Source organism: Panthera pardus, unplaced genomic scaffold, assembly GCF_024362965.1.
Source record: "Panthera pardus isolate Hobbes unplaced genomic scaffold, ASM2436296v1 HiC_scaffold_17, whole genome shotgun sequence".
NCBI lineage: Eukaryota > Metazoa > Chordata > Mammalia > Carnivora > Felidae > Panthera > Panthera pardus.
The window spans coordinates 34,424,516-34,451,063 of NW_026526732.1; the positions used below are offsets into that span (position 1 = coordinate 34,424,516).

Sequence of the window (26,548 nt, forward strand, 5' to 3'; positions counted from 1 at the left end):
CTAAGAAAACCTTTGGGTCTGGAGGAAGAAGATCTGGGACAGAGCTCTTTATGGATTAGTGTTTCCATCAACAGAATGAGCCCTTCGGCCCCGAAAAGCACTACAGTTACGGCATGGACAATCGGAGAGAAGCTTAAGATCATCTCATAAATAGTTCAAGATCCTTACAAACAAGCCCCCCCCCCCACCCCGCCCCCAATGTAATTGCATATTCCTTGGATACCACTGGACTCTTGTAGATACACAGGGCACCACAATGTAGAAGCCTGGATGCCATTCAAATACATCACCTAATTTATTTATATATTTTATTTTTCAATTCCATTATTTATATACACGTTTTTGGTAATTATAGTAATGATGCTGGTGAAAAGTAATTTAACATTTCATAATGCGTGCAAAAGTAAAAACACTGATTTAGAGAAAAGTAATTTTTTACATCTATTCAGCCCCAACAGATTATGACAAGCAGTTAGGCAATATCATGACTTGCAAAGTTATACTTAGCATAATGTTGCAGTTCAAAATATGGCACAGAATTAACAATACAGGTAACAGTCCCACTGGCTAAACTTGGCCAGGTCTTGACTAATTTGGTTTAAGTTGAAGTTGGATTATATAAAAAGGTTTCTGAAAGTACTGAAAAAGAAACCGTGTACATGAAAGAGGACTCAACAATGTTTACAAAATGCCAAAAGTTCTTATCCTGACCCCCCCTTTACCATAAATAATTAATGAAGTTCCCTTTCCCTCCCACCCCTCCCCCAGCCTCAAAAAGATTTACAAAGATAAATTTAGCTCAGTGAACAGAACCAAAGGATGAGTGCTCTTAGACAGTACCTGGTTAAAAGCTGAAGCACTTTCATAAGGATTCATATATATTGTCTCTTGAGGAATATAAATAATCTGATAGCGTTGCTCTTTTGAGTTTTGGAGACTTCTCGCTTAGGAGTTATAACTGTCCTTGTGCTTTGAATAAAACATGAGCTTTAAAGCAGAAAGCTGATGGTATTCAAAATTCACCATCTTCAAAGTTCATTGTGAGAGTTCTTCTCTGCAGCTTTGAACATCAGGATAGAATTGAAAATTTTGAGAGCAGGTCCCAACTTAATGCTCATAATTTTAACAATGTCTGTTTGGGTCATGAGCAGAAAGGCTTCTCCATCAATTTGCTAAAAGGGGAGGAGCAGACAAAAAGATTATGAATCGATCAGATGTAGTGTTGTGGCAAATATCCAAAGTTAAGTTACCAGCTGTCCTCTGCAGAGCAGACGAGAGTTCATGTGTGCAAACATTTCCTGGCTGATGAACCTTTCTTATCTACAATAACCAAACTGGAAGCAATGTGGACTGGGAGTAAACATAAAACTCGGTCCTCTGAAAAATCAGCCCACAGGAAAATGGAAGGCGCCCGTATTTTCCTGGGATTGCTCTGACTTAGGCAATGAGTCCATAAGAATTTGGATAAATCTGGGGTGACTTAGATCCAGTTCCCATTATGGTAGATTTTAAATGCGAGTTAAGCACACAAATGTTTGTGGATATAAACAAAGGAATTCAGGCAAACATGTCAGCTGTGTGCTAACATTTTTTTTTTTATTAGCTTTCCCCAGGGAAGGAAAAAAAAAAAACAGTGATAACATTCATTTTTAGAGTGGCTATAACCATTCTTTGTATGCAGAAAAAAAAGGAGTTACTAACAAGGGCAATCAACAGTGTAGATGGAGACACAGGAAATGAAGGTGATGAACGTGGTGTGGAGAGCTGTAGACTGGGTGACCACAAGAAACATCCTTCCTCCCCCTGGGTCTCTTCCAAGACTAAACTTCTGTGCTTCTACCAGAACTAAACTTCTGGTTTAGCGGACAGAACAAAAGAAAATTTTTTTTTGTAAAAATTTTCACGTTTGGGGACATTCTGCCACCTTCAAAAACAATCATTCATTTCTCTTTCGGTTTTTCCGTTTTACACCACAAGTGAAAGAAAAGTAAAACACACTTTTGCTCTCTGCCTCAGAGTACATCACAAACCTTGACAGCAATGTACTGTTTTGGGTTGATTGCGTCTGTCCCAAATTCACCTGCTGAAGTCCTAACAGGGCCCTACTAAGCTCAGAATGTGACCTTATTTGGAAACAGGGTCACTGCAGGTGTAATCGGTTAAGATGAGATCATACTGGAGTAGGGTGATCCAAGATGATGGAAGTCCTTAAAAAAAAGAGGACATCTGGAGCCAGAGGCAGACACGTATAGAGGGAAGACACTGTGAGGAAAAGGTATAACAGCATCTCCAAGTCAAGGAGGGCGGCCTGGAACAGAGGTTTTCCTCTGACCTCAGAAGGAAGCTATCCTGCTGACAACCTTGCCTTCTTGCCTTCTTCAGACCTCCAGCCTCCAGAACTGGGAGACAATACATTTCTCTTGTTTAAACTGCTGGTTTATGGTTCTTTGTTATGGCAGCCTCAGCAAACTAATACCACTCTAAATTCTGTAGACAGTTTACTAAATAAAGGCTGAAACAATTAAGCCGCTGTTTAGGATTTTCCTCTTTCCTCTAATAACAAAGCAAACCTCTAAATCCTTTTAATCAGTACGCAACTTCAAGCAATGATTGTTTGGAAGAAGTTTCCCAATTTTCAGCAAGGAAACATCTTAGTGTCTGTCATACCCTAGAAGGAAAGGCACTCCCACGTAAATTTCCGAATGAAGACAAGTTCAGTGGCAGATAAGAGAAATGTTCTGTTGCTTCTTGGGGAGCATTTGCTCTGGTCTCATTTGCTTGTGCTCTGACAGTTCTCGGGTCAAGCAAGGCCAAGCAGAGAGGCAGATCTATTAACACTTCACTCAACCAAGGCAGACCTTAGTAGCATAAACGGTTTGATCGAAGTCTTCTAAGTCATTAATGAAAAGGTCAACTAACACACCGGTTCCCAAGGAGCTCATTGCAAAGATGGAATTGTTTATTATAACCTCGGGCCCTACTGAGTCTCTTGAGATTATATAAGAGTTTAACATGACAGATGACTGATGAAAAGAAACATTTAGAGAATGGCAAGGCTGGAACCTGAAAGCTAGGAGTGGGGTGAGAAGGTGAAGTTTTGGTAGATTATTTTTAAGGTTACACTGGAAAGAAAAAGTCAGCTTGAGGCGGGTGCCAGCCAGTATATTTCACACAGGCTGCTCCAATGTGTGACCATATGGACAAGCCTCATTTGGAAGGAAGTAAACTAAATTTGAGAAAGCACTTTCTAAGCACAGTGATCACCGCAGTGTAACACTGGGTTTGCTTCTGTTTGCCTTTGTGATGTATATAAACTGCTCTAACTCCAGAGATTAGAGATTAAGTATCTCGCTAACAGCCCAAAACTCTGAAGGAGGGTTTGGAACTCAGGATTCTGGCCTTCCATTTCATTACTCTTTCCAGCACTCATGGTTCTGCTCCCCATGTTTTAACTCTGTGAATCACAGTGACATGCTGTTTGCGTGTCTTTCTCAGAGGGTAAAGGTATGAATGTGCTCACTCAACACACACTTATTAAACACCTATCACTTTCCAGACGCTCTTCTTGGGCCTGCGCATACAGCAAAGAATAAAACAGATATATAAGCAAAACCAAGCAAATGAGTAAACCAAAACTCCCTGTGAAGTTTATGGTCTAGTAGTGGAAGAGAGACTGTAATCAAAACGTATGATAGGTAAGCAAATTAATTAGTAACGAACTGACTAATAAATTCTGAAAGGTGATCAGTGCTATGAAGAAAACCTCTGGGTGGGGAGGTGGCTGCGCAGCAGGTGCAAGGATGGATGACTGAGAAGGTGGCATCGGAGCAGAGGGAGCACGGCATGTGAACGTCTGGAGGAACAGCATCCCAGGCAGGGCAGACACAGGAGGTGCCCGGACAATACGAAGAATGGCAAGGAGGTCAGTGTGTGCAACAAATGGGGTAAGCCAAGGATGGAGCAAGCAGAGGTCAGGAGGTTCTCGCCTCTCTAGAGGTCACGGCAGGCCCTTGTGAGGATTTTTGCTTTTATTCTGCTTTACTTACTGGAAGGCTACGAATGGAAGAGTGACATGATTTGACTTATTTTGAGCAGGATCATTCTGGGTAGGCTGGGAACAGACTGTAGAAGAGCAAAATTAGAAGCAGGGAGACTGGTTAGGATGTTACAGTGTTAATCCAGGTGAGTGAGGATAGGGGCTCAGAGCATAGTGGCAGTGAGGAAGGCAGACACACAGCCAGAATCCCTGGATGTTTCCAAAATATGCCCAATAGGATTTTCAACAGATTAGATGCAGAATGTGTAAAAGAAAGTGAAGTCAAGCATGGTTCAAATCATAGCCCGTCCTAACACCTGTACTTTGCCTCTTAGAGATGACTTACCAGGGTTTAGTTAGATTTGTTTTATGGTTTACTTCTAGGCCTTAAAACCAACACCTGCTGATCTTGTGAGACATGAATTTCACAGGAATTTGTAGGATGAATAAATAAAGGAATGAAGGACTATGCAAACAATCACTGTCTCACTCCTCACAAAAAGGATCTGGCTTTGAGAACACTGTTGCTCCGTTATTTAGTTTCAGTAAGATTCAAGTTCAAGTTCAAATATGTTCTTTCTTTGAATACATTTTTCTATGCCATGAAAGCATATTCAAAGAAAGAACATATTTGAACTTGAATCTTACTGAAACTAAGTAACAGAGCAAATCCATATGGATTGTCTAGATATCAACAGAACCAAAAACAGTTCTAATATAGATGTACTATAAACTTATTTAAAAAAATGTTTTATCATTATCTCAGGTAACAACTACATGACTTTTTTTTTTTTTTTTTCTCACAGAAAGAACAACAGCTCCCTGCAGGTGTCTAAATCTGTTCAGGGACTGAAAATTAACGGAGTGTGATCCACGAAGAACTTAGAATTTAGGAGTTAAGGAAAGAAACTCAAAATCTGAACAGCTATCAATTAAAGACCAACTAGAAAGAAGATGAAACATTCTTGAAACAAGAACATAAATCAGACAAAAAGGATGCTGAAAATCAGATCCTTGTATACTTTAGCAGGCTTCTGTCAAAGCAAAACAATACTAATAGTATAATGATGCTGACGATGCCTGGATCCTTAGCTGTCTTGATACTCTTGCCAGGCTCTTTTTTTTTTTTTTTTAATTTTTAATGTTTATTTACTTTTGAGAGAGAGACAGAGACAGAGCATGAGCAGGGGAGGGGCAGAGAGAGAGGGAGACACAGAATCTGAAGCAAGCTCCAGGTTCCGAGCTGTCAGCACACAGCCCGACACGGGGCTCGAACTCACGAACCATGAGATCATGACCTGAGCCGAAGTTGGATGCTTAACTGGCTGAGCCACCCAGGCTCATCTTGCAAGGCTCTTAATTGAAAGTATGCTATTCTTAGCAGCTGAGGCTACACAGAGGCAAAGAAGGCATATATACTTGTAACTATAGAAAAACCTTCTGAGATTACTTGGGTCTTCTTTCGACCTTCTGGTAGCCAAGATGAGAGTGAAAACAGACTGCTCTGCTTGGAGGCGCTGACAGGCTAGGGGCTTATTTTTAAAGGGCTCTAGTGAGAACAGAGTCTGCTATACTCAAATAGCATTACATGCACGGTAGTTAAAGCCAGTTTCTTTTTTGTTTTAATGTTCAATATAGGTCATAACATTATTAAGCATCTCTTATCTTGATGTTTTGGGCAGGCAGAGGATAAACTAATCTCCCAAATGCAGACGGTAATGACTATCAGTTATTATAAACATTACTGAGATAGGTATAAGATCTAAGGGGTTGTTTTAGCAGTAACAGTAATATTTAGTATAACATTAAATGAATTTAATCTTGGTGTTGTTAAAGTAATGTTTGAAAACAAAATAATGTTTGAAAATAAAATGTTTGAAAATAACTAATTTCACTGTATTAAAAATAAAATGTTGCTTATCTCTCTCTTTGGTTGCTTTCTGTGCTATAAGAAAATGCATGCTATTAAGGTTTTTGTGTGTGGTTTGTTTTTTAGGAACGGGTCTGGTGCTATTGCTGTGGAGCATCATAAAATGGTACAAACACTTCTGTTACATCCGATCTCACAGAAAGACATCTGTGTACAAATGACGAACGCTGCTTGTTAGACAACGCCACGCCCATCTGTCAGTTTCAACACCAGCACTGTCTTCCCTCCTCTCCCAATTCAAAACATCTAACCGTTCACTGCATTTCAGTGGGACACTTACTTCATCTTTAAATACCTTTCCGTGTTCTTCACAGCCAGGTAAGCTCTGTATGAATTCTGACACCTGTCAAAAATAAGGCAACAATTCCAGTTGAAAACAGAAGCCCGAATCTAAGTGCTCCAGGTTCAAAATGTTTAACCTGCATGCGTTAGTTGCTTCTCTCAGCACAATTTCTTCCCTTTCAGGAAGAGAGACTAAGCCCCACACACATTCACTGTATCTGGTCCTGAAGCCAGAATTGCTATATCCAGTTCCTGGCAGACAAAGAAAATGAAATATACCTCATCTGTGCTCCATTTGGAAACTTTACTGGCAGGAATTCCAGCTACGGTGGGGAGAAGTTTGCTCTGCTGCTCCCAGCGCAAGGGCAGACATGGAATTGGTGATTTAAAGGACAGAAAGACAGCCGACCGGCGCTGTGCTTGTTGTAGGCTAGGTTCTTCCCGGGCACCTGCTGGATTGAAACAAACCGGAACTCACGCTCTGAAAAGGCGCAAAGACAGCCCCAAGTGCCAGGTGTCTCCCCCAAATAGTGAGTTGGCGGGCGGCACCTACTTAAAGCATGCTTCCTTTCAACATTATTGCCAGTGAACAATTACACTCTCCTTTGTCCTTACAGAAGGTAGGTCACGGTAAGAAACAACCTGTAAATTCAACTTACACGTTTGCTACATTACCCTTTATGGAAGATGTGTCATGTTAACAATGTTGCCTCTTTAATGCCTCATGAAAGATACTTGCCTCCCAGCTTTAGTGGCAAGGAAAAGAACTATCCAAGCCTCAGGAAATGGTTTTGTGTCCCTTTCAGTTGTGGATGTCCTAAAAGTAACCACTAAATTGTACATGCTCGAGTCCAGCCACTGTGGTTACCCTGTGTTACTAGACCTGTTCTTTCCTTTTAGCTCAGCCCTGGTTTCATCTTTCAATTTCTGTTTACCAATCCCATTGGCTTTTTAAATAGCCTACTTAATTTTTTTAAAGGGATATGAAATTATTGTAATAAAAATAAAACAAAGGCAAATGCTTTTGTCATTCTTGTATTTGTGCAGATCAAAATTAAAGCTACAGAATATTCCATTAATCTGCCAGATCTTCTGAATCCAAACATATTTACTGCTGCTCTCCTAAAACAGCCATTTCTTAGCAAATGACTTTATGTCACTGGGACTTCTAAAGTTTGTCAGTAATTATCTCAAGATCCTTTAGAAAAGAAAACTTCTGAAAACTACTTACTCAAAGCCCATCAGAAGAAAGGCTCCTCCTCTACATTTACTCTCCTCCACCCCTACACCATCTCAGTTACAATGCTACTTCAATTTCGGGGCACCTGCGTGGCTCAGTCAGTTAAGCATCTGCCTTCAGCTCAGGGCATGATCTTGCAGTTCACGAGTTCGAGCCCCATATCAGGCTCTGTGCTGACAGCTCAGAGCCTGGAGCCTGCTTTGGATTCTGTGTCTCCCTCTCTCTCTCTGCCCCTTCCCCGCTCACACTGTCTCGGTCTCTCTCTCAAAAATAAATAAACATTAAAAACAATTAAAAAAACAAAAACAATGCAACTTCAATTCCACCACAAGTTTTTGCCAAATGGTTACCCAGTTTAGGCTTTTGTGTCACTGAGACTATTTTAAACTGGCTTGTATCTCTAAGATTATTTTAAGGTTTTTTTTTCTTTGAAGAGTAAGATTTACAGAAAAGTAGACAAATCGTTAAGTGTACAGCTCAAAGAATTTTCACAAAGTGAACACACCAATGTACCTAACACCAGGATCAAGAAACAACATGGCGGCACACCCAGAGCCTCCTGTGTCCCCTTCTAATTACACCCCAGCCAGCAAGGGCGACAACCACCTTCCTGACTTCTAACACCACAGGTTCTTTACCCCGCTTCTGAATTACATTCAGATGAAAATCTTGGGTGTTTCTGGCTTCTTTCTCTCAACAGCATTGATTATGAGATTCATCCATATTGCTCATTGAATGTCCTCTTTGCTGTATGGTTTTTCAATAGTTATGAATATTCCACAAGTAATTGGGAGTTAATGGACATTTAAGTTGTTTTTAATTTTTGGCTATTACCAACAGTGTTGCTTTGAACATTACCTGTACCAGTCTTTTCTTGGACATATGTATGATTTCTGTTGTGTATGTGTATATGTATATGTAGTGCGTGCGTGTGTGTGTGTGTGTATATATATATATATATATATATACAAATTCTGCCAGTTTTCCAAAAACAGTTATGCAATATGTATCCACTAACAGTGTAAGGGGGTTACAAATGCTTTACATCTTCAATAGCATGTGGTATTGTCTATCTTTTTACACTTTAACCATTTTGGTGAATTTGTTGTGGTATCACATGTGGTTATAATTGCAGTTGTCTGATAACTAATGAAGTTGACAATCTTTTCCTATGCTTATTGGTCATATGGAGAACCTCCTTTGAATTATTTAGGTTTTATGCCCGTTTTTTCCACTGGGCCATCTTGCCTTATTTCTTACTGATTTGTAGAATACACACACACACACACACACACACACACACACACACACACACACACTCTGGATAGGAATGCTTTGTTGGAAATAGGTATCATGACAATCCTTTGTTGGAAATTAGGTGTAAGTGAAGTTTAACTTACTTTTTTTCTTTTATGGTTAGTGCTGTTTGTAGGTCTACTGAAGAAATCTTTGCTTACCTCAAGGTCCTAAAGTTAGTCTCCTCTGTTTTTCCCTAAGTACTTTATGTTTTACCTTTCACTTGAAATTTCAATCCACCTGAAATTTATTTTGGCATGGTATGAGATAAGGACTGGCATTCCTAATGTATTTTTCCACATGGATTTCTAATTGCCCAAACATGATTTATTGAAAAGACCACCTTGTTCCCACTGTACCACAGTGCCAGCTTTAACATAAATACGTGTCTTCAGATTCTCTCTTCTGTCCCACTGGTCTCTTTATACCAACCTACAGGTTTTAATTCCTATCACTTGGTAAGTGTCCTGATGTCTGTGATCTAGGTCTTTTTCAAGACTGCCACAGCTATCTTTAGCTCTCTGCATCTCCATATAAAATTTAGGATAAGCTTGTGGAAAAAAAAACCCGCTAGGATTTAGATGGAGATTACCACTAAATACAGACCAATCTGGTTTTGAAAAATGACTTCTTCACAATATCCAGTCTTCCAATCCAAGAACAGGGTATTTCGCTCCATTGCTTTGGAACTGCTTTATGACTTCTCTTTTATCTTTTGTCATTTTCATGTAGAGGTCTTGCTCATCTTTCGTTAATTTTATTCCTCTGTATCTCAAGTTTTCAGTTTCTTAAAAATTTTTTTATTATTATTCTATTGTGGCTCCTCAAAAACTTTTAAACTAGCCTAATCTGAATTTTGAATTGCTCTATTATAAAGTAACTTAGAACTATTAAAAAAAAATCTATCTTACTGAAGCTAACAGCCACTGGTCCTCGCTCTCTACCTGAGTTGAGCTCATACAGAAAAACCTACCTGCTCCACATGAATATCTATATCTATATCTATATCTATATCTATATCTATATCTATATCTATATATCTATATCTATATATCTATATATAATATATATTATTATATGTATATGTGTGTGTGTGTGTGTGTGTGTGTGTATACACATTCTTTTTAAATTTCCCAGAGTTCAAGATGCTTTTGTTTAGCATATATAAATACAGGGTAACTTAAAAACATTGCTTAATCTCAGACATTCCCAAGAGTTCAGCTAATTATTTGAAATATAATATTTGTGCATCTTTCATGAGGCAGGCTACTGTGAAATGGTAAGATTTCCAGTTCCACACCAGAGTAAAACCGTACAGCCTACTCTATGGTTTGTGCTCTGATGCTTGCCACATAAGTGTCCGTCTTTTCCAAAGCGATACATTTATTATATAACTGTTTCTATTCTATTAACACTTGCCACTGTTCCCTCCTTCACTGCAGCTCCATTCTATTTGCTGCTAAAGTTGTCTTATTTGCGGTTCATTTCTAATGTTGCTACATTATTTTTCTTTAGAAAAACAACGGAGCCATTCTTAAAGAAATGACTAAAAACCATAAAGCTCCCCTATTTCTGGTGGCTCCTGCATGTCTTTGAAGCAGATAATATAAACAGGTCTAGACGCATACATCATTCTAAACCTAAAACCAACTTTGCATCTTTCACTTAAGACTTTCCTTCCTTTTGCTGATTCTTTCAGGCTGATTGATGTCCTGAGGCCCAATGGTGTTTTCCAACGAATGAGGCAAAACTAGTGTTTACCAGCTATAGAACGTCCCGTCTCTTCTGAAAATAACAGTGTGTTAGCTATGATCCCAGACCCAAAAAGAGAGAAACAACTTTACTTAAGTGAATGTGTATCTGAGTCCTTGAATGGCACACAAATGTGACTCCAGGTTTTCATTTTAACATGCGATCAGACTGAAATAAATGTGAAAGACTTTGGCTCAAGTAGGCGGCCCAGTGCCAAGAGTAAGGAAGAGGAGGTTTGAACGTGCACAATGTGCTCCAGAAAACGAAGCCCTTGTTCCAGAAGACATTTCTGCTACCACCATTTTATCACTAGGGTCATATTTCTTACTGCCCTCCTCTCAAACTATTTATCTGCATGAAAAATAACATTTTTACAGGAGTTTTCTGTATGTTTGAAGTTCCCTGAAATGAAACGTTCCCAAAGGCATACGATCTAACGTCCTTCTCCCCCTCCCCTTTGGTTTTGTGCTTCCACAGTTCTTCAGGGCTACTCAATTCTATACCACTGGGCACAGAACTGCCCGGGGATGATTTCCAAGTCTATTTCTTACTAATCCTTGCAAAAGTAAAATATTATGAGGAAAGGTTATACTTTGTTTAGAAATTGTCTAAATGGCTTTTATTGTTTTATGACTATCAAGGATATGTATTTCTGGTATAATCTGAGAAAGTGAAGGAAGGATGAACAGGGAGGTGCCTGGCTCAGTCAGAAAAGCATGTGACTCTTGATCTTGGGGTCGTGAGTTTGAGCCCCATGTTGGGCACAGAGATTACTTAAGTCAATAATTTTTTTTTTTTTTTTTTAATTTGGGATTTAACAAATTATTTTTTAGCACCTGGGTGGTTCAGTCAGCTAAACATCTGACTCTTGATGTCAGCTCAGGTCATGATTTCATGGTTTGTGGGATTGAGCCCTGTGTCAGGCTCTGTGTCAGCATAGAGCCTGCTTAGGATTCTCTGTCTCCCTTTCTCTGACCCTCCCCTGCTTGCTCACTCTCTCTCTCCCTCAAAATAAATAAATATTTAAAAAATAAAAAATAAAATAGAATAAATATTTTTTAAAAAAAGAATTGGAAAGGGGCACCTGGGTGACTCAGTTGGTTGAGCGTCTGACTTTGGCTCAGGTCATGATCTTGCAGTTCGTGAGATCAAGCCCCGCATCGTGCTCTGTGCTGACAGCTCAGAGCCTGGAGCCTGTTTCGGATTCTGTGTCTCCCTCTCTTTCTGCCCCTCTCCTACTGGTGCTCTGTCTCCCACTCTCTCTCAAAAATAAATATTAAAAAAAAAAAAAAAAGAAAGAAGGAGTATTCTCAACAAAAATAAACAGGATACTGAATATCTTCAAAGTGGCTCTTAGGAAGGTAAGGCCACCAATATCTCCCCTCCAATGAAAGCAACATCTTTTTTCTTTCTTCAAAAAATGTTTCCATTCTAGTTTTCTTAGAATAGACATAAATTAGGACAGAAATATTTAAACAAATGTAAGGTAAAAATTTTTTAAGCTGGCTGAGAATGACTAAAATTACTATAGAGTAGTAATTTTAATTTGTCCTGATCCTTGGTCCAATAATTGATACATTTTACTTGCAGAACTGGGGTGTCATCCTCAAAAGTAGCAAGGTAAGAATTAAGAGAAATCTTATGGTACATTAAAATGAGAAACATAGTTGAAGGCAGAGAGAAATAACAATATTCATTATGTTCATGAACAAATCAATCTATTCTCATATTCAATCAAATGATCGCTATTTTCTCTTCTTTTTGTTTATTATTATTATTATTTTTTAAGTGAAACATGTATATATGTATGAGAATCAGATTGAGACAGACACGAAAGACCTCCTGGTCACGTAGAGGAGGCATTAGGACCAGAATGTTCCATTAGAAAAGAGGCAAAAGGAGAAGATTTTGTAATGCCAAATTTGAAGAGTGAAACGTAGGCGGAAATCACACAAGGGCCAGCTGCAAGTAGCCGTCAGTCTTAGAACACAGCAGCACGAAGATTCCTGACTCAACGAGCCGTAGGCATTGCATAGTACGGGGCTGTACTGTTAGGATCTCCATGTACACTGTAATGTCAAACATTCACTCCCTGCACAGGACCTGCACCCCCAAGGTCAGCAGGATGCTGTGCGTCGGCAAGATCGCACCTTTTGGTGAGCTAGAAGGATGCTTTCCGTTCTCATCATCACTGTCAAGTAACTACAAAACAGTCAGCTCTGATGAAGCTGGGGCAAGTCTTTTCTCTCACTTGAAACAGGTTCCCTGTGAGTTACTATCCTTTGACTCGGCGATTCCCAGTCTCAGAGTTCATCGTAAGGACCTAATTAAGTGTAAATGTTAACCAATCCTTGTAAAAAAGTCACTATGGAGGTTCTCTGCTGGGTACATAATTGTATCCAGAATGAAGACTACGTGTCCCAGTCACTCTTGTGGCCAGATGCGGTCACGTGACTAATGGGATATAAACAGAAGTGGTATCTGCAACATGTCGGAAATGCCGTTAAAGAATGAGAGCCCAGTAAGGGCGCCCACTACTACTTCCGTGCACTGACCCTCCTTCCGCCTGGACACAACGGTGGTTGAATGACTAGCTCTCCAGAACCACTTCTGACCAACATATGGCCTTGGGAGTAGACACTCTGCAGGACGGAACAACAAAACTGGATGGAGCCTGATTTCCCAGTGCTGTTGAACACCATGAAGTCTTGGCCCACCTACCTCTGAACTTGCTCTATGTGAGACAGAAATAAGCAGCTCTTACTGGACATAAGCCGCTTATGAGTGTTTTTTTTTTTTTTAACATTTATTTATTTTTGAGACAGAGAGCATGAACAGGGGAGGGTCAGAGAAAGAGGGAGACACAGAATCTGAAACAGGCTCCAGGCTCTGAGCTGTCAGCACAGAGCCCGACGCGGGGCTCGAACCCATGGACCACAAGATCATGACCCGAGCCGAAGTCGGACGCTTAACCGACTGAGCCACCCAGGCGCCCCCGCTTATGAGTGTTTTATGTCACACTCACACACAGACCTAATCCTAATCAAGACTAAGGTTTATTACTCCAACACTGTCTTATAACAGTGAGAGAGGGGAAACTCCTAGCCTAGATACCCAACAGAGAGGGGTTCATTAAGTGATGCTATATTTATCCATCGAGGAAATAGTTGATATTATCTTTTAATTAGTATAAATATTTATGTGAAAATGGTTGGGATATCATAAAGTTAAAAAAACACAGGTTGTAAAGCAGTTTGTGTATTACTTCAGATATAAAATGCCCCGCAAAATAGATACCAAAATTCAGGAAATTTTGGTATCTTGGAAAATAAAATCACAGGTGATTTTGGTTTTCTTTTTAATTCCCTGTATTTGCTAGTTATTCTATAATAAACGTGTTATTTTGATAATGAAAGTTATATAAAACCAGAAGCTGGTAATAAATAAACTCAAAAAAAAAGTAACAAAAACCAGAAGCCACTTTGGTGACTTGGAAAGCAATTTACTGCCTTTTGGGGAAAGTACTGTGAAAACACCATCAATTGCTGGGCCTCCTTAATATCAGAAATAAGAAAATGTTACGTGGCCGTGGTGCCAGAGAAATAACTTGGTGAATTAATGGTTTTACTGTGATTGCATCTGTCTAGACAATTATCAAATGAGGAATGTTTTCCATAGGTTGCTACCTGGAGAATGGAGAGAAAGGCCTGCCTCTACTATTCACATCACAATTCACTATATGGAAATCATATTCAGCACTTACACTGTATCAGAAACTGTGAAAAGTCTGCCAATACGGCATATCTAGCAGACTTTCCTTCTTTTTTAAAAAAAATGTTTATTTCTTTTGAGAGAGAGGAGAGAGCGAGGGAGCCCAAGTAGAGGAGGGGCAGAGAGGGAGAGAGAGAATCCTAAGCCCCGATATGGGGCTCAGTCTCACGAACTGTGAGACCATGACCTGAGCCGAATTCAAGAGTCAGGTGCTTGGCCGACTGAGCCACCCACGTGCCCCAGCTTGCAGACTTCCCTGAAATGGAGTTTAGTAAATAATAATGTAGTTGCCCAAAGTAGGAACTTGCAACGACAAATTTGCCCACCATGTCTCTCCTCTCAATTCTGGTTGAGGGCACAGCCAAAGCCTTGCTTTGGCTTAAGGTAGGAAAAAGTGAAGTGAAAGATTAACCCTTGTAAGAAGACCTTTCCGATAAAGGTGATCCTGAAAGAAATATCCTCCGATGTTTCACATAGAATCAAGACAATAAATCTTCAGTTGGGAACATCATCTAAACCAGCCATGAAGTCTCCTAGTAGAAAGAGACTACTTTCCACTATGGTGTCCTCCCCACCACAGAGTGTGAGAACCTGCTTCCTATAGGACCGTTCCATTAAGACCCAGTAGAACCACTATATAGTGGGCTGGAGAAAGGAAGTACTCATGCTCTCTGCTACTTTCAGACTCTGCTACTTGCTACACTGAGTGGGGTTCCTACTTCCAACTCTGCAAATGCTAAATTGACAAGCCAACAGCATAAGCTACCACTGACCTGTTGCTTGACTCATCCCTATTCCTTTAAGCCAGCGACAGAAGTTGAGACCAAAATCTCCAAATTCTTTGCTTCATTTTAGTTTCAAAACAGTGCTAGGAGGTAACTACCCATGAGGTGAGGAACGATCCCAAAGCCACCCTGTGAGAGAGTGGCAGCATGGATCTTTCGCCTCCTAGGGTTATAGTCAAAAGGGTGATTAAGAGTCTGATAGATGTGGATTCAAATTCCTGCTCTGCCACTGGCGAGCTCTATCTTGGTGAAATCAAGGTAACAGGATCGCTGTGAGGATTACATATTTTTAAAATGCTTATCCTGATGTCTGGCAAATAGTAAAGTCCGCAAATGAGAGAAATTATTCCTATCTTGAAAGAAAGGCATATCGTGGAGAGTGCATTTGACATAAAAAGCAAAAATGAAAAGGAGTCAATATGCTTTCAGGCTAATATTCCATGAGTCTATAATGGTCTTAATTGTGAAAAGAATATGGCCAGACAAAAGAAATGAAATACATCTGTCAACTCCCCCCGCCCCCCAATTTTTTTTAATGGAGTTACTAACTGGTGACTGAATATAAAAAGATGAACAATAGCAGTGATTGGGTAAGATAAATGGATCATAGCATCAAGGAATGGAGGTAAAATTAGCTCCAAGATACTTAATTCGGGCATGAAAGATACTTGAGGGTCATTTCAAGGTTAACAACCAAAATAAAAAACCAACTGCTATGGAAGCAAAAAGCAAGGCTGATTTTTTATGAGAGAATCTAGCACATTACATTACAAAATAGAATTCAACTCTTTCTGCATTATCAGCAGCCAAGAGAAAGAATGCTTGCAGGAGAGAAAACAAAACTGTACCTTTCCCAGGATTACAAGAGTTTAAACATGAAGGCCAATTTATAGAATCCTTTATTAAAGGTCTTTCCTACAATGATGGGAATGAATTATTAAAAAAGATAGAAGTTTAAAAAAAGGAAAAAAGTGATAAATTATATTCAGTGGAAGTCCCCAAAGGTCAAATTCAGTTGCATGGTGAGAATCATAAAAAAATAAAAGAGCTCAGGGATGCCTAGTTGGTTAAGCATCTGACACCTGATATCAGCTCAGGTTATGAGCACCCACAGTCGTGGGATCGAGCCCTGCATCGAGCTCTGTGCTGAGCCTAGAGCCTATCTGAGATTCTCTATCTGCCCCTTCCCACTTGTGCTTGTTCTCTATCCAAATAAAATCAACCAAAAAAAAAAAAAACAAACGGGCTCATAATTACACATATTGCATGGAATTAACCTGAGTTAACAGAAGAAACAGGGTGGGAGGATTTTTTTAGGAGGAAGTTTGTTTTCTTTTTTTAAATATCAATTTGCTCCCAGACTCCAAATAAAATAGTTCTCATGGACCTACTGAGTCTTAAATCCTGCTGCCGTTATAAAGAAACTTAAGGTGGCTTTTTTTCAGTCTCCTCTATCCTAAATAATACACAAACTGCACTGGGCTCTCTCCTATCCCTTGCACCACCCCCCAGACAGGCTAGATTTGGGAACGGCTCCTTCCACCACTGGAGGGATGTGATTGGGAATGACTGCTGGTGAGCATCTATGAGGTTCAAGAATGTAGACCGGGGGTGGGGTATAGCTACCTGACCTCTAGGCTCATGTTTGAAAGAAGAATTCTACTGGTATCCCAATGGGAGTGTCGTAAGTGTTCTTCACAAAAGACCTGGGAAAAATTCTCTGGATTCAAAAACGTTAAAATAGGGAACAATCACCATGGGGCCTCTGACAAAAACATCGGAAGAGGAGCACTGATTTATCTGACAGAGGAATTTCATGATTTTAGTGAAGCACAAGGGGATATGACCTCTACAAAACAAAAAAAGGCTATGAAAGGGAACCAGTCAATGTAGCAAATTAAAGGGAAATAAAACCTGCCACTGCTAAAATTCATGTTAAAGGCAGTAAGCAGTAGACTTGATGGAGCAAGAAGCTGAGTAAGGTATTTCAACTTGAGAAACATGAGCAGAACATCAAAAAATAGTTATTAAAATACTTCCATATTGGTTGGTATAGTGCCCCCCCCCAGCCCCCAATGCAGCCATGCCCAATGCAGCCATGCCCTTATTGGACTTCCGAAAGATCCAGCAACTAAGCATAACTCTTGGTATAGTGGAGAGCTTCCAGAACTCTCCTCCAGAACTAAGATCAGTGTTGATGCTAATTGTCTTGTGCAAAAACCAATGGTTAAATATTTTGAACACAAATGTAATCCCTTGGCTCTAACTCAAGAATAATTGGTATTACCAGTCAACAGAGAGAAAACATAGAGCATAAGTAATAACCAAAATTAGAACTGAAAGAAGTTTGCTGGATTTAAAGACCAGCTGATAATCACAACATGATTTCACTATAGACGGAATTAGTTTTATGAAAGTTTTATATAAAATGTTTCAAAAATTTGATAATGAAGGAAAGATACCAAGTTCATTTTAAGAGGCTAAAAATGGATGAGATATTAATAGTCAAATCTCACTTAGGAACATATGAGCAAAATTTCTCAAAGTGGGATGCCTGGGTGGCTCAGTCGGTTAAGCATCTGACTCTCGACTTTGGTTCAGGTCACGATCTCACAGTTTGTGAGACTGAGCCCTGAGTTGTGCTCTGCTCTGGCAGCGTGGAGCCTGAGATTCTCTCTTCTTCTCCTTCTGCCCCTTGCTTGTGTTCTCTCTCTCAAAATAAATAAATAAACTTAAAAAAAATTCTCAAAGCAACTTATTTTATCAGGCCCCTTTTCTTTTACTAATAAAAAATAAGATCGTAAATAACATATGCATATTGCACTGTAGCTTTTGTAGGTGAGAGCAATAATTAAGAGCTATATGTGAACCCTAGTAGTGTTTCTGGAAAGAATAAAACAGAAAAACTCAGGCAATTCAAACAGAGAAAAACAGGACGAAAATATACAAAGTTTGAAAAGATAAAGAGAGATCACCATGCTTATCATATGTTAATCGAGCCAAATTCTCTATTAGAGAATAATAATTCTCCAGACTCTTTCCAAAAAACAATTATTAAAATCAGCTCAGCAAATCAAATAAAAAGTTAATTCAATCACCAAGTTAGGAAGAGACTGAAGAGCTTATTAAATTATTACTCTCTCCAAAAGTTCAGAGCCTAAGATTCTATTATGAATCTATCTGAATTTTCAATGAGACAATTCCATGCAATAAACAGTCATCACAATACTACTGCCCTCCTACCAGCGGCAGCAGCAGCTGATGCATTTAATCCTCATGACAATCCAATGATGTGGCTACTATTACTACATTAACTTTACAAAGGAGGAAAGTGAAACAGAGAGCCAGCCACACAGCCAGTAAGTGGTGGAGCCCTGACAGTAATTAAGGCTGTGCTCCTAACCACCAACCACAAGGAAAGACAAACCTTTGTTCCAGAATCCAATATACCTTGATGACACAACCCTCACAAAGTAAATGTTTTTCTTCCTTTCTAAGTGGCCAGAAACATTTAAAATAATCAAATACTTGCATAGTGCTTACTATGTGCCAGGCACTGTTTGAAGCAAGTTGCAAATGCACTTAATTGTCATGACAAGTGGGAGGGAGTTACCATCATCATTATCCTTCTGGGTAGATAAACAGGGAGGGGAGGGGAACAAAACAGAAGAGACTCTAAATAAGGAGAACAAACAAAGGGTTACTGGAGGGGTTGTGGGAGGGGGGATGGGCTATATGGATAAGGGGCACTAAGGAATCTACTCCTGAAATCATTGTTGCACTACATGCTAACTAACTTGGATGTAAATTGGAAGAAAGAAAGAAAGAAAGAAAGAAAGAAAGAAAGAAAGAAAGAAAGAAAGAAAGAAAGAAAAGGAAGAAAAGAAAGAAAAGAAAAGAAAAATGTTTTGAAAAATATGGCCACACAGAAGAGTGAGAAAGACAAAATGGATAAAGGACCTGAATGTGAGACAGGAAACCATCAAAACCTTAGAGGAGAAAGCAGGAAAAGACCTCTCTGACCTCAGCCGTAGCAATCTCTTACTCGACACATCCCCAAAGGCAAGGGAATTAAAAGCAAAAGTAAATTACTGGGACCTTATGAAGATAAAAAGCTTCTGCACAGCAAAGGAAACAACCAACAAAACTAAAAGGCAACCAACGGAATGGGAAAAGATATTTGCAAATGACATATCGGACAAAGGGCTAGTATCCAAAATCTATAAAGAGCTCACCAAACTCCACACCCGAAAAACAAATAACCCAGTGAAGAAATGGGCAGAAAACATGAATAGACACTTCTCTAAAGAAGACATCCGGATGGCCAACAGGCACATGAAAAGATGTTCAACGTCGCTCCTTATCAGGGAAATACAAATCAAAACCACACTCAGGTATCACCTCACACCAGTCAGAGTGGCCAAAATGAAGAAATCAGGAGACTATAGATGCTGGAGAGGATGTGGAGAAACGGGAACCCTCTTGCACTGTTGGTGGGAATGCAAATTGGTGCAGCCGCTCTGGAAAGCAGTGTGGAGGTTCCTCAGAAAATTAAAAATAGACCTACCCTATGACCCAGCAATAGCACTGCTAGGAATTTACCCAAGGGATACAGGAGTACTGATGCATAGGGGCACTTGTACCCCAATGTTTATAGCAGCACTCTCAACAATAGCCAAATTGTGGAAAGAGCCTAAATGTCCATCAACTGATGAATGGATAAAGAAATTGTGGTTTATATACACAATGGAATACTATGTGGCAATGAGAAAAAATGAAATATGGCCTTTTGTAGCAACGTGGATGGAACTGGAGAGTGTGATGCTAAGTGAAATAAGCCATACAGAGAAAGACAGATACCATATGGTCTCACTCTTATGTGGATCCTGAGAAACTTAACAGAAACCCATGGGGGAGGGGAAGGAAAAAAAAAAAAAAAGAGGTTAGAGTGGGAGAGAGCCAAAGCATAAGACTGTTAAAAACTGAGAACAAACTGAGGGTTGATGGGGGGTGGGAGGGACGGGAGGGTGGGTGATGGGTATTGAGGAGGGCATCTTTTGGGATGAGCACTGGGTGTTGTATGGAAACCAATTTGACAATAAATTTCATATATTAAAAAAAAAAAAAAAAGAAGAGTGAGAAAGAGTCATTAAGCTACAATATTTCATCCTGGGTCCATCTTAGTGTCTGTTTTTTGAATTAAGGACTACATGTGTTTATTGAATTGGTTAATTACCAACAATAAATTAAAAAAAAAAAAAAAGCAACTGTTGAACTGATTTTCACTGCAGATTTCACTGAAACTCAACGGTGGAACCAGGATCCAGAGAGACAGAAACTACTGCTCCTAGAAGATGGTAGATGCAGGCAGGAGTGCCGCGACAGACATCTCTGAGATAAGCACAGGAAGAGTTTGAATGTTAAGAGTGTGAATGCATGGAAACAACTGAGATTTGTTTAGAATTGGACTTTTTTGTTTTTAGCTGACTCAAACTGCACTCCTATTTGGTTGGGAACCTTTGATTGGTCATCATGACTTGCTAATAAATGAGCTGAGAAAGTTTAAAAAAAAAAAAAAGAAAAGAAAAGCAGAAGCACTGAGAGGTTTTCAGTGAAATGTCCACAATCGCGCAGCTAGCAGGTAGCGGGGCAGGGATTCAAACCCTGGCCGTTGGTAGGGTTTGTATATAGGGCTACATTAAACACACCAGAACATGCTGAAGACAGCAGAGATGGAACTTTTAAATTAATCACAAATTACCGCCTTCTAAAAATCAGACATGGAAATCAAAGCATCACTTATGGAAGAGGACACGGCAGGCAAACAGTCATTAGGTGCCATTCTCAAATCTTACATAATAATCTAAAGCAAAAATACACATGAAATGCAAAGTCCCCAGGGACAATCATTAAACTCACAGTCAGGCTAACACTTTCTCATAAAAAATAATAATTCTGTGTAAATTATAAATACAATCTATACTATGACAGTCATTATGATTTCATTACTTAGTTAAGCCATCATTATGTCCTTTTAGCAAAGATGTAAGACAAATTACTTTCTCCAATACGACCTAAAATATTTGTTCAAATGATTTTCTTTTCATTTTGTGGTATTAGATTAAGACCATATTAATTCCATTTGGATTTCAATACACATTCTAAGATCAGCTTTAAGCATATGAAGCAAATGACATCAACAATCCCAATAGAAATATATGACAAGAACCAAATGCAGTATTACCCAAAGTTTATATATAATATGTATTGTACAGATATGTGAGAGAAGCTGTAAATACAGATCACAGATGAATCCATATCATTATAAATTACATACAACAGCTGACCCTTGAACAATGCAGGGGTTAAGGACACTTACCCCTGGATAGCCAAAAATCTGTGTATAACTTTTTTTTTTAATTTGTGTATAACTTTTGATTCCCCCTGCCCCACAATTTAACCGCTAATAGCCTATTGTTGACTAGAAGCCTTATCAATAACCTAACCAGTTGATTAACACATAGTTTGTATATTATATGTATCTAATACTATATTCTTACAGTAAAGTAATCTAGAGAAAAGAAAATGTTATTAACAAAATCATAAAGAAGAGAAAATACATTTACAGGACTGTACCGTATTTACTAAGAAAAAATCTGTGTATACATGGACCCACATAGTTCAAACCCGTGTTGTTCAAGGTCAACTGTCTACCCTGAACAGTAAACTTTTATAGCCTGTGATAACACAACAAATCAACTAAATGAAGTTTATCTTTAATATAAAAGTGACTGCTATATTCCACTAGATTCTGATGAGTATTCATAGTAATATGCATCCCTAATACAAGATGATTATGGCTACTACCTCTGGCTTCATGTGATGTCCTCATTTCACTTTCTGTTCTCTCTTCAAAGTCTTCTTTGACATCATCAGGATGCTGGTCTCTGAAAAAAAAAAATAGGTGTTCAGCACTGCATCTCACCAATTGTCTTTCTTAATTTAAAAACAAACATTACCACTACTGTGAGAAAGGATTTTTAGTTCGACTAAGATGTAACTCCTACTAATAACATCTATAAATATCCATTTTCTTCATTACCAATTTTCATTTACTGTTCTGAAAAGAGATTTTTAAAGCTAAGAACGGTATTAAGGTGAACTATGTTACATGTTAGCAAACGTAGCTACTGAATAATTCAACTTCAAATTGGGGCATGTTTTCATGAAGAGTTTCACTGGTTACTGTACAGTAAAACTACAATTTAAGGAAAGAAAATATTTTGAAACCCCTACCATTTAATCAAGTAGCATACATACTACCTTAGCTCTGGGATTTGGGATTGAGACTGAGACTGGCCCAGGAGAATCAAACTCAATTCTGGGAAGCTTTTCCTGGCTTAATCAGGTCAAATGTGTAGGCTGTATTGATTCCGACTCTTTCTGACCAGGAATGACCTGATGCTAATCTAAACATGCCAACAATAATGTAAAATGGAATGGAATCATTACAATCTTAATTCAGAGCTTTATCCTTAAGTCAGGGAGAAAAATGGTGTTAAAGGGAACTAAGCACAGACTAACTAACTCTATTTTCTTTAAAGCTAAATTTGAAGTATTTGAAATTGTTCAACCTAATCTATTCCATTCTCAGAGTTCAAAATATATCCCACTCTCCAATTTCCTGGAACTATCTAGGCTATGATACCTGGTTTACATACTTTATAATACTCTATATTTATGTCGTATTGTTTCTTATGTGTTGTTACCTTTATAAATATATCCTGAGTTTCTTAAAGACCCTGATCATACTTCTACTGTTAAGTTTTAATTAAGAAAAAGGCAAATACACATGAAACCAAATGTCCCAACAAAATATAAAGAAGTTGTATTGTCTTAATTAAAAAGGCACTAATTTAATTCTCTAGCTGAACGGTGATAACACAATGATGCTAACACACTGTAAGTCTGCAATAAATACATGTTCCCTACTTCTTAGAAAGATCATTTCCAGTGACACATGTAAAATTTCATTGAGATCTGAACTCCCTGGCTAAGTTCATACTAAAAACAACTTATCACAAATGCTAAAGAATACTGCTTATTTGAGAATGGGGAAGAATTACTGTTATTACAAAATAAAAACAAATCTTTTTCCAAGAGTAATAGAATTAAAAGACTCTATAGAGGCTCTTATTCCATAAAAGTTGGGAGAGGAGCTGTACCACTGATGATTGCAGATAGGACATTAACTGAAATGATAATAGAAAAGTTTGCCTTCTCTGTAAAGACTGTGCTAAAGTTATACTTGGTAATTAGAACATGCCAAAGTCAGCTTACTATGCTTAAATTAGCTTATGTGATCTTCTAAACTGGTTTTATGCTAAATTAGAAATAATATTATTTGAGTCCATAAATCTATCCCACTAGCTATCTATTGTGACCACTGAAAAAAGTTGTTTGTGGATAACTATATTAATATTTATTAGGAAGAAAATCATACAGTGCCGTGGTATAGTTTAAAATCGGCAGTTTTCAAAGTAATAAAAAAAATCCCAATTACATTATTGTAGATTTCCTAAAAGTTTTAATGAATGGTTTGTGAAAAGGAAAAAAAGAAGAAAAAAAAAGACAAACTTCTTTGTCTTTAGCCTTTGAGGTCAAAGGTTAACATTAAGTCTCAGAATTTTCTGAATATTTCAGCTTTCATGATCAGAATTGCCCACTAATGACAGTTTTACATTTTTGTGGTTTCAATAAAGCACAGTTTTCCTTAAAGTAAATTTTATTAAAATACAGTTATAAGACTTAAGTATGAAGAAAGTTCTGTTGTATTTTTATGCCCAAATACAATGCCAATGATTTATCTTATGAAATGTAAGAAAAGGACCATTTTCTAGAAGAGAACAGAGAGAGAAAAAGAAAATAAGATCTTTGACCCAAAATATTTCTTCATGCCTGGATCTGCCACAATCCATCCCAACAGAAGCAAAATGGAAGCTATCTATTTTCTTACATCATTTATGTTGCTTCATTATAGAAGGATGTTCACTTTCCATTTTCCCTACTTTAACTCATAATATTTCATTGAATTGAACCTATATAAACTTGGGAATATATAAACATGAATATTTATCTTTACCAAACACAGTTCAAATAAAGGACTGTAGAAGAAACATTTATTGGATGTTTTTATTTCTACTTAATATGTTGATTCTGCTAATTCCTTAAAATTAAAAATGACTAAAAGTCCCTTGGGGGTTCTACATGATATTTCATGTAGCTAGAAAGTTGGAGGGGTGGGGCAGTGGGGTCATCTGAGCAGTCTACTAGAACAAGCATTATAAAATAAATGGATGAACAGAACCACTGAAGTAAACAGAACCCTAATTAAGCACATCCAGAAATGAAGAAGTTAATAATAAGAAAAATTTTAAGAACATACTATGTACCAAAGGCTGGCTGAGCTCTTTCTATGTCCAATATTTCATAACAATCACTGTAAGAAGGTTCTGTTAACATTATAACCACTGAAACTTAAAAGAAGTCAATGCCAAATCTGTAGAGCAAGTATCATACCAGGTCTTACTGACACTAAAATCCACAATTAAATTCAATTACCTTGAAGTAGAGTCAAGGTTTCTACCCTTGCATTTTTCCAGAATACAGTACATCAGTCTCCTATTGACAATGTCAGGCATGAAGAATCTTATTCATTCTTATTTGTTTTGTATTTTATTTAAAATAAAAAATTGGTTTCTCAATTGGGCAACCAGTATCTCTCTCTCCTACAAGGTTAGGATTTTCATTGCTAATTCTGACTGACTAGGTGCTGTGATGGAGCTCTTTCTCTGTGCAAAAATGAAATCCTTGATCTAGGATTCAGTTTCCTAAGCACAAAGTTATTCTAGCTGTACAGGTCTTCCAATTGTGGACAAAGTACTTCCACAGTAGAACATCCACGCTCTGTGATAACACCATAATACTCTCTGGAATGTGGTACAAGATATGCTTCTTGACAGATTTTCTTCAAAAAAAAGATGACCAAAAATATTTTTATGCTGTATTTTAATACCACTGTTTTGCTCTACATAAAAACTCCTCTATTTTCTCCTCTTGATCAACACTTTCTATTGCCAACAGTTTTATTCAGGAAGGAGGTACAAGCTGATTGGGCATGGGGGTAGTGAATCGTAACACGGAGAAAGCGTGGGTACATGTATGGTCTTTGGAAGTGAACAGGCTTGGCTGCAATTTTAGCTGTGCTACTTAATTCTAAACGATCTCTAGCAAGTTCCTGAACTTCCCTACTTCTCAGCTGCACCAACTGTAAAATGAGGAAAATCCATCCTTGTCCTCATAGGCATTTTAAGGACTCAATAAATGGACAGAAAGTGCTGCACACACAGCAGCTTCCACTATTGACCAATTACTTCTATTTGGTGATAAAATTATCTACTGTCACTTGTTTTCTTTCAGTAACCTGTTTGCTTCAAGTTTTAAACTAGCTTTTAGAGTAACAGTTACCACCCAGACAGCAGCCAGACTGCCTGGGTTGTAATCCAGGTCTGCTATTTAGGCCTGTAGTAATCCATTAATCCAGTAATCCAGTAACAGACTGTAATCCAGGTCTGTTACTGTTATTTACTGTTAGTTGTGTAATCTGCAACCAAGAGAGGTTCTATGTTTTGTAGAATGGGTGTGTAATAATAGCACCTACCCCACGTGAGGTGCTAGGAAGAGTAAGTGAGCTAACGTAGGTTCAAAACACCTAGAAAAGTACCTGGAATACAGCAATTTCTCTTGAGATTTTAGAACTGTGGAGAACCAATATATTTCAACATTTCTTTAGCTTGAACTGAAATACAATCATAGGTAAAACCCTACTCAAGAACACTCTTTAGGCTTTTAATTAAGACAGTGGAATCCACTCAAGTGAAAAAATGTGTTCTTTATGAGTCAGCATCCTCTTTTTCTCTGTAATTAACGTGCCATGCTTTAGCTGTCTTACTATCTTACTCTAAATATGCTTTGTAGTAATATTAGCAAAACAAACATCAGAAGGGTAAATACACAGTAAGAGGATGGCATGTGAATGCAAATAGCTGTATTTCAAGTTTGTTTATTTTTCATTTAAAAACAATCCCTAGCCAATTATGCCTGTCAGTCCCCAGTAAGTTAAAAAAAAACAATATTGAAAAAAATGTGAACCGATGATTTTGCTTCAATTCAGGGATTTCAGCTATCTCTCTAAATCCAGCACGAGTCTGGTTTGGCTCCTAGCCTGAAATAACCCCACCTTCTCTCTCCACAGAGTTTATTTTAGTCGCACAGGGGTTTTGTTAGAGCTGAAAAGTACCTGTACTCCCCAGTAAGAGAGGAGGCACAAGGAAAGTAGCAAGAGCTATAAAAAATGTAGGGATTTCTGTTTTGGACGTGAAAAGGAGGTCTCTTTG

The 26,548-nt window shown here is 38.4% G+C and overlaps 1 protein-coding gene across 11 annotated transcripts in view; it reads right to left on the bottom strand.

The window, feature by feature from the left end:
• Window positions 1–271: 271 nt before the first annotated feature.
• Window positions 272–26,548, bottom strand: part of L3MBTL3 (L3MBTL histone methyl-lysine binding protein 3) — a 127,507-nt gene continuing 101,230 nt past the window's right edge. For 9 of the 11 annotated variants that reach the window (XM_019420634.2, XM_019420630.2, XM_019420631.2 and 6 more), the window contains 4 exons: window positions 21,960–22,039; window positions 6,528–6,700; window positions 6,247–6,309; window positions 272–1,172 (listed from right to left, as the gene is read on the bottom strand). In XM_019420634.2, coding sequence (XP_019276179.1) covers window positions 1,029–1,172; window positions 6,247–6,309; window positions 6,528–6,700; window positions 21,960–22,039 — 460 coding nt within the window. In that variant the 3' untranslated portion in view covers window positions 272–1,028. The remainder of the gene's footprint in view (window positions 1,173–6,246; window positions 6,310–6,527; window positions 6,701–21,959; window positions 22,040–26,548) is intronic. The other 2 variants (XM_053904494.1, XM_053904496.1) reach the window with 1 other exon arrangement.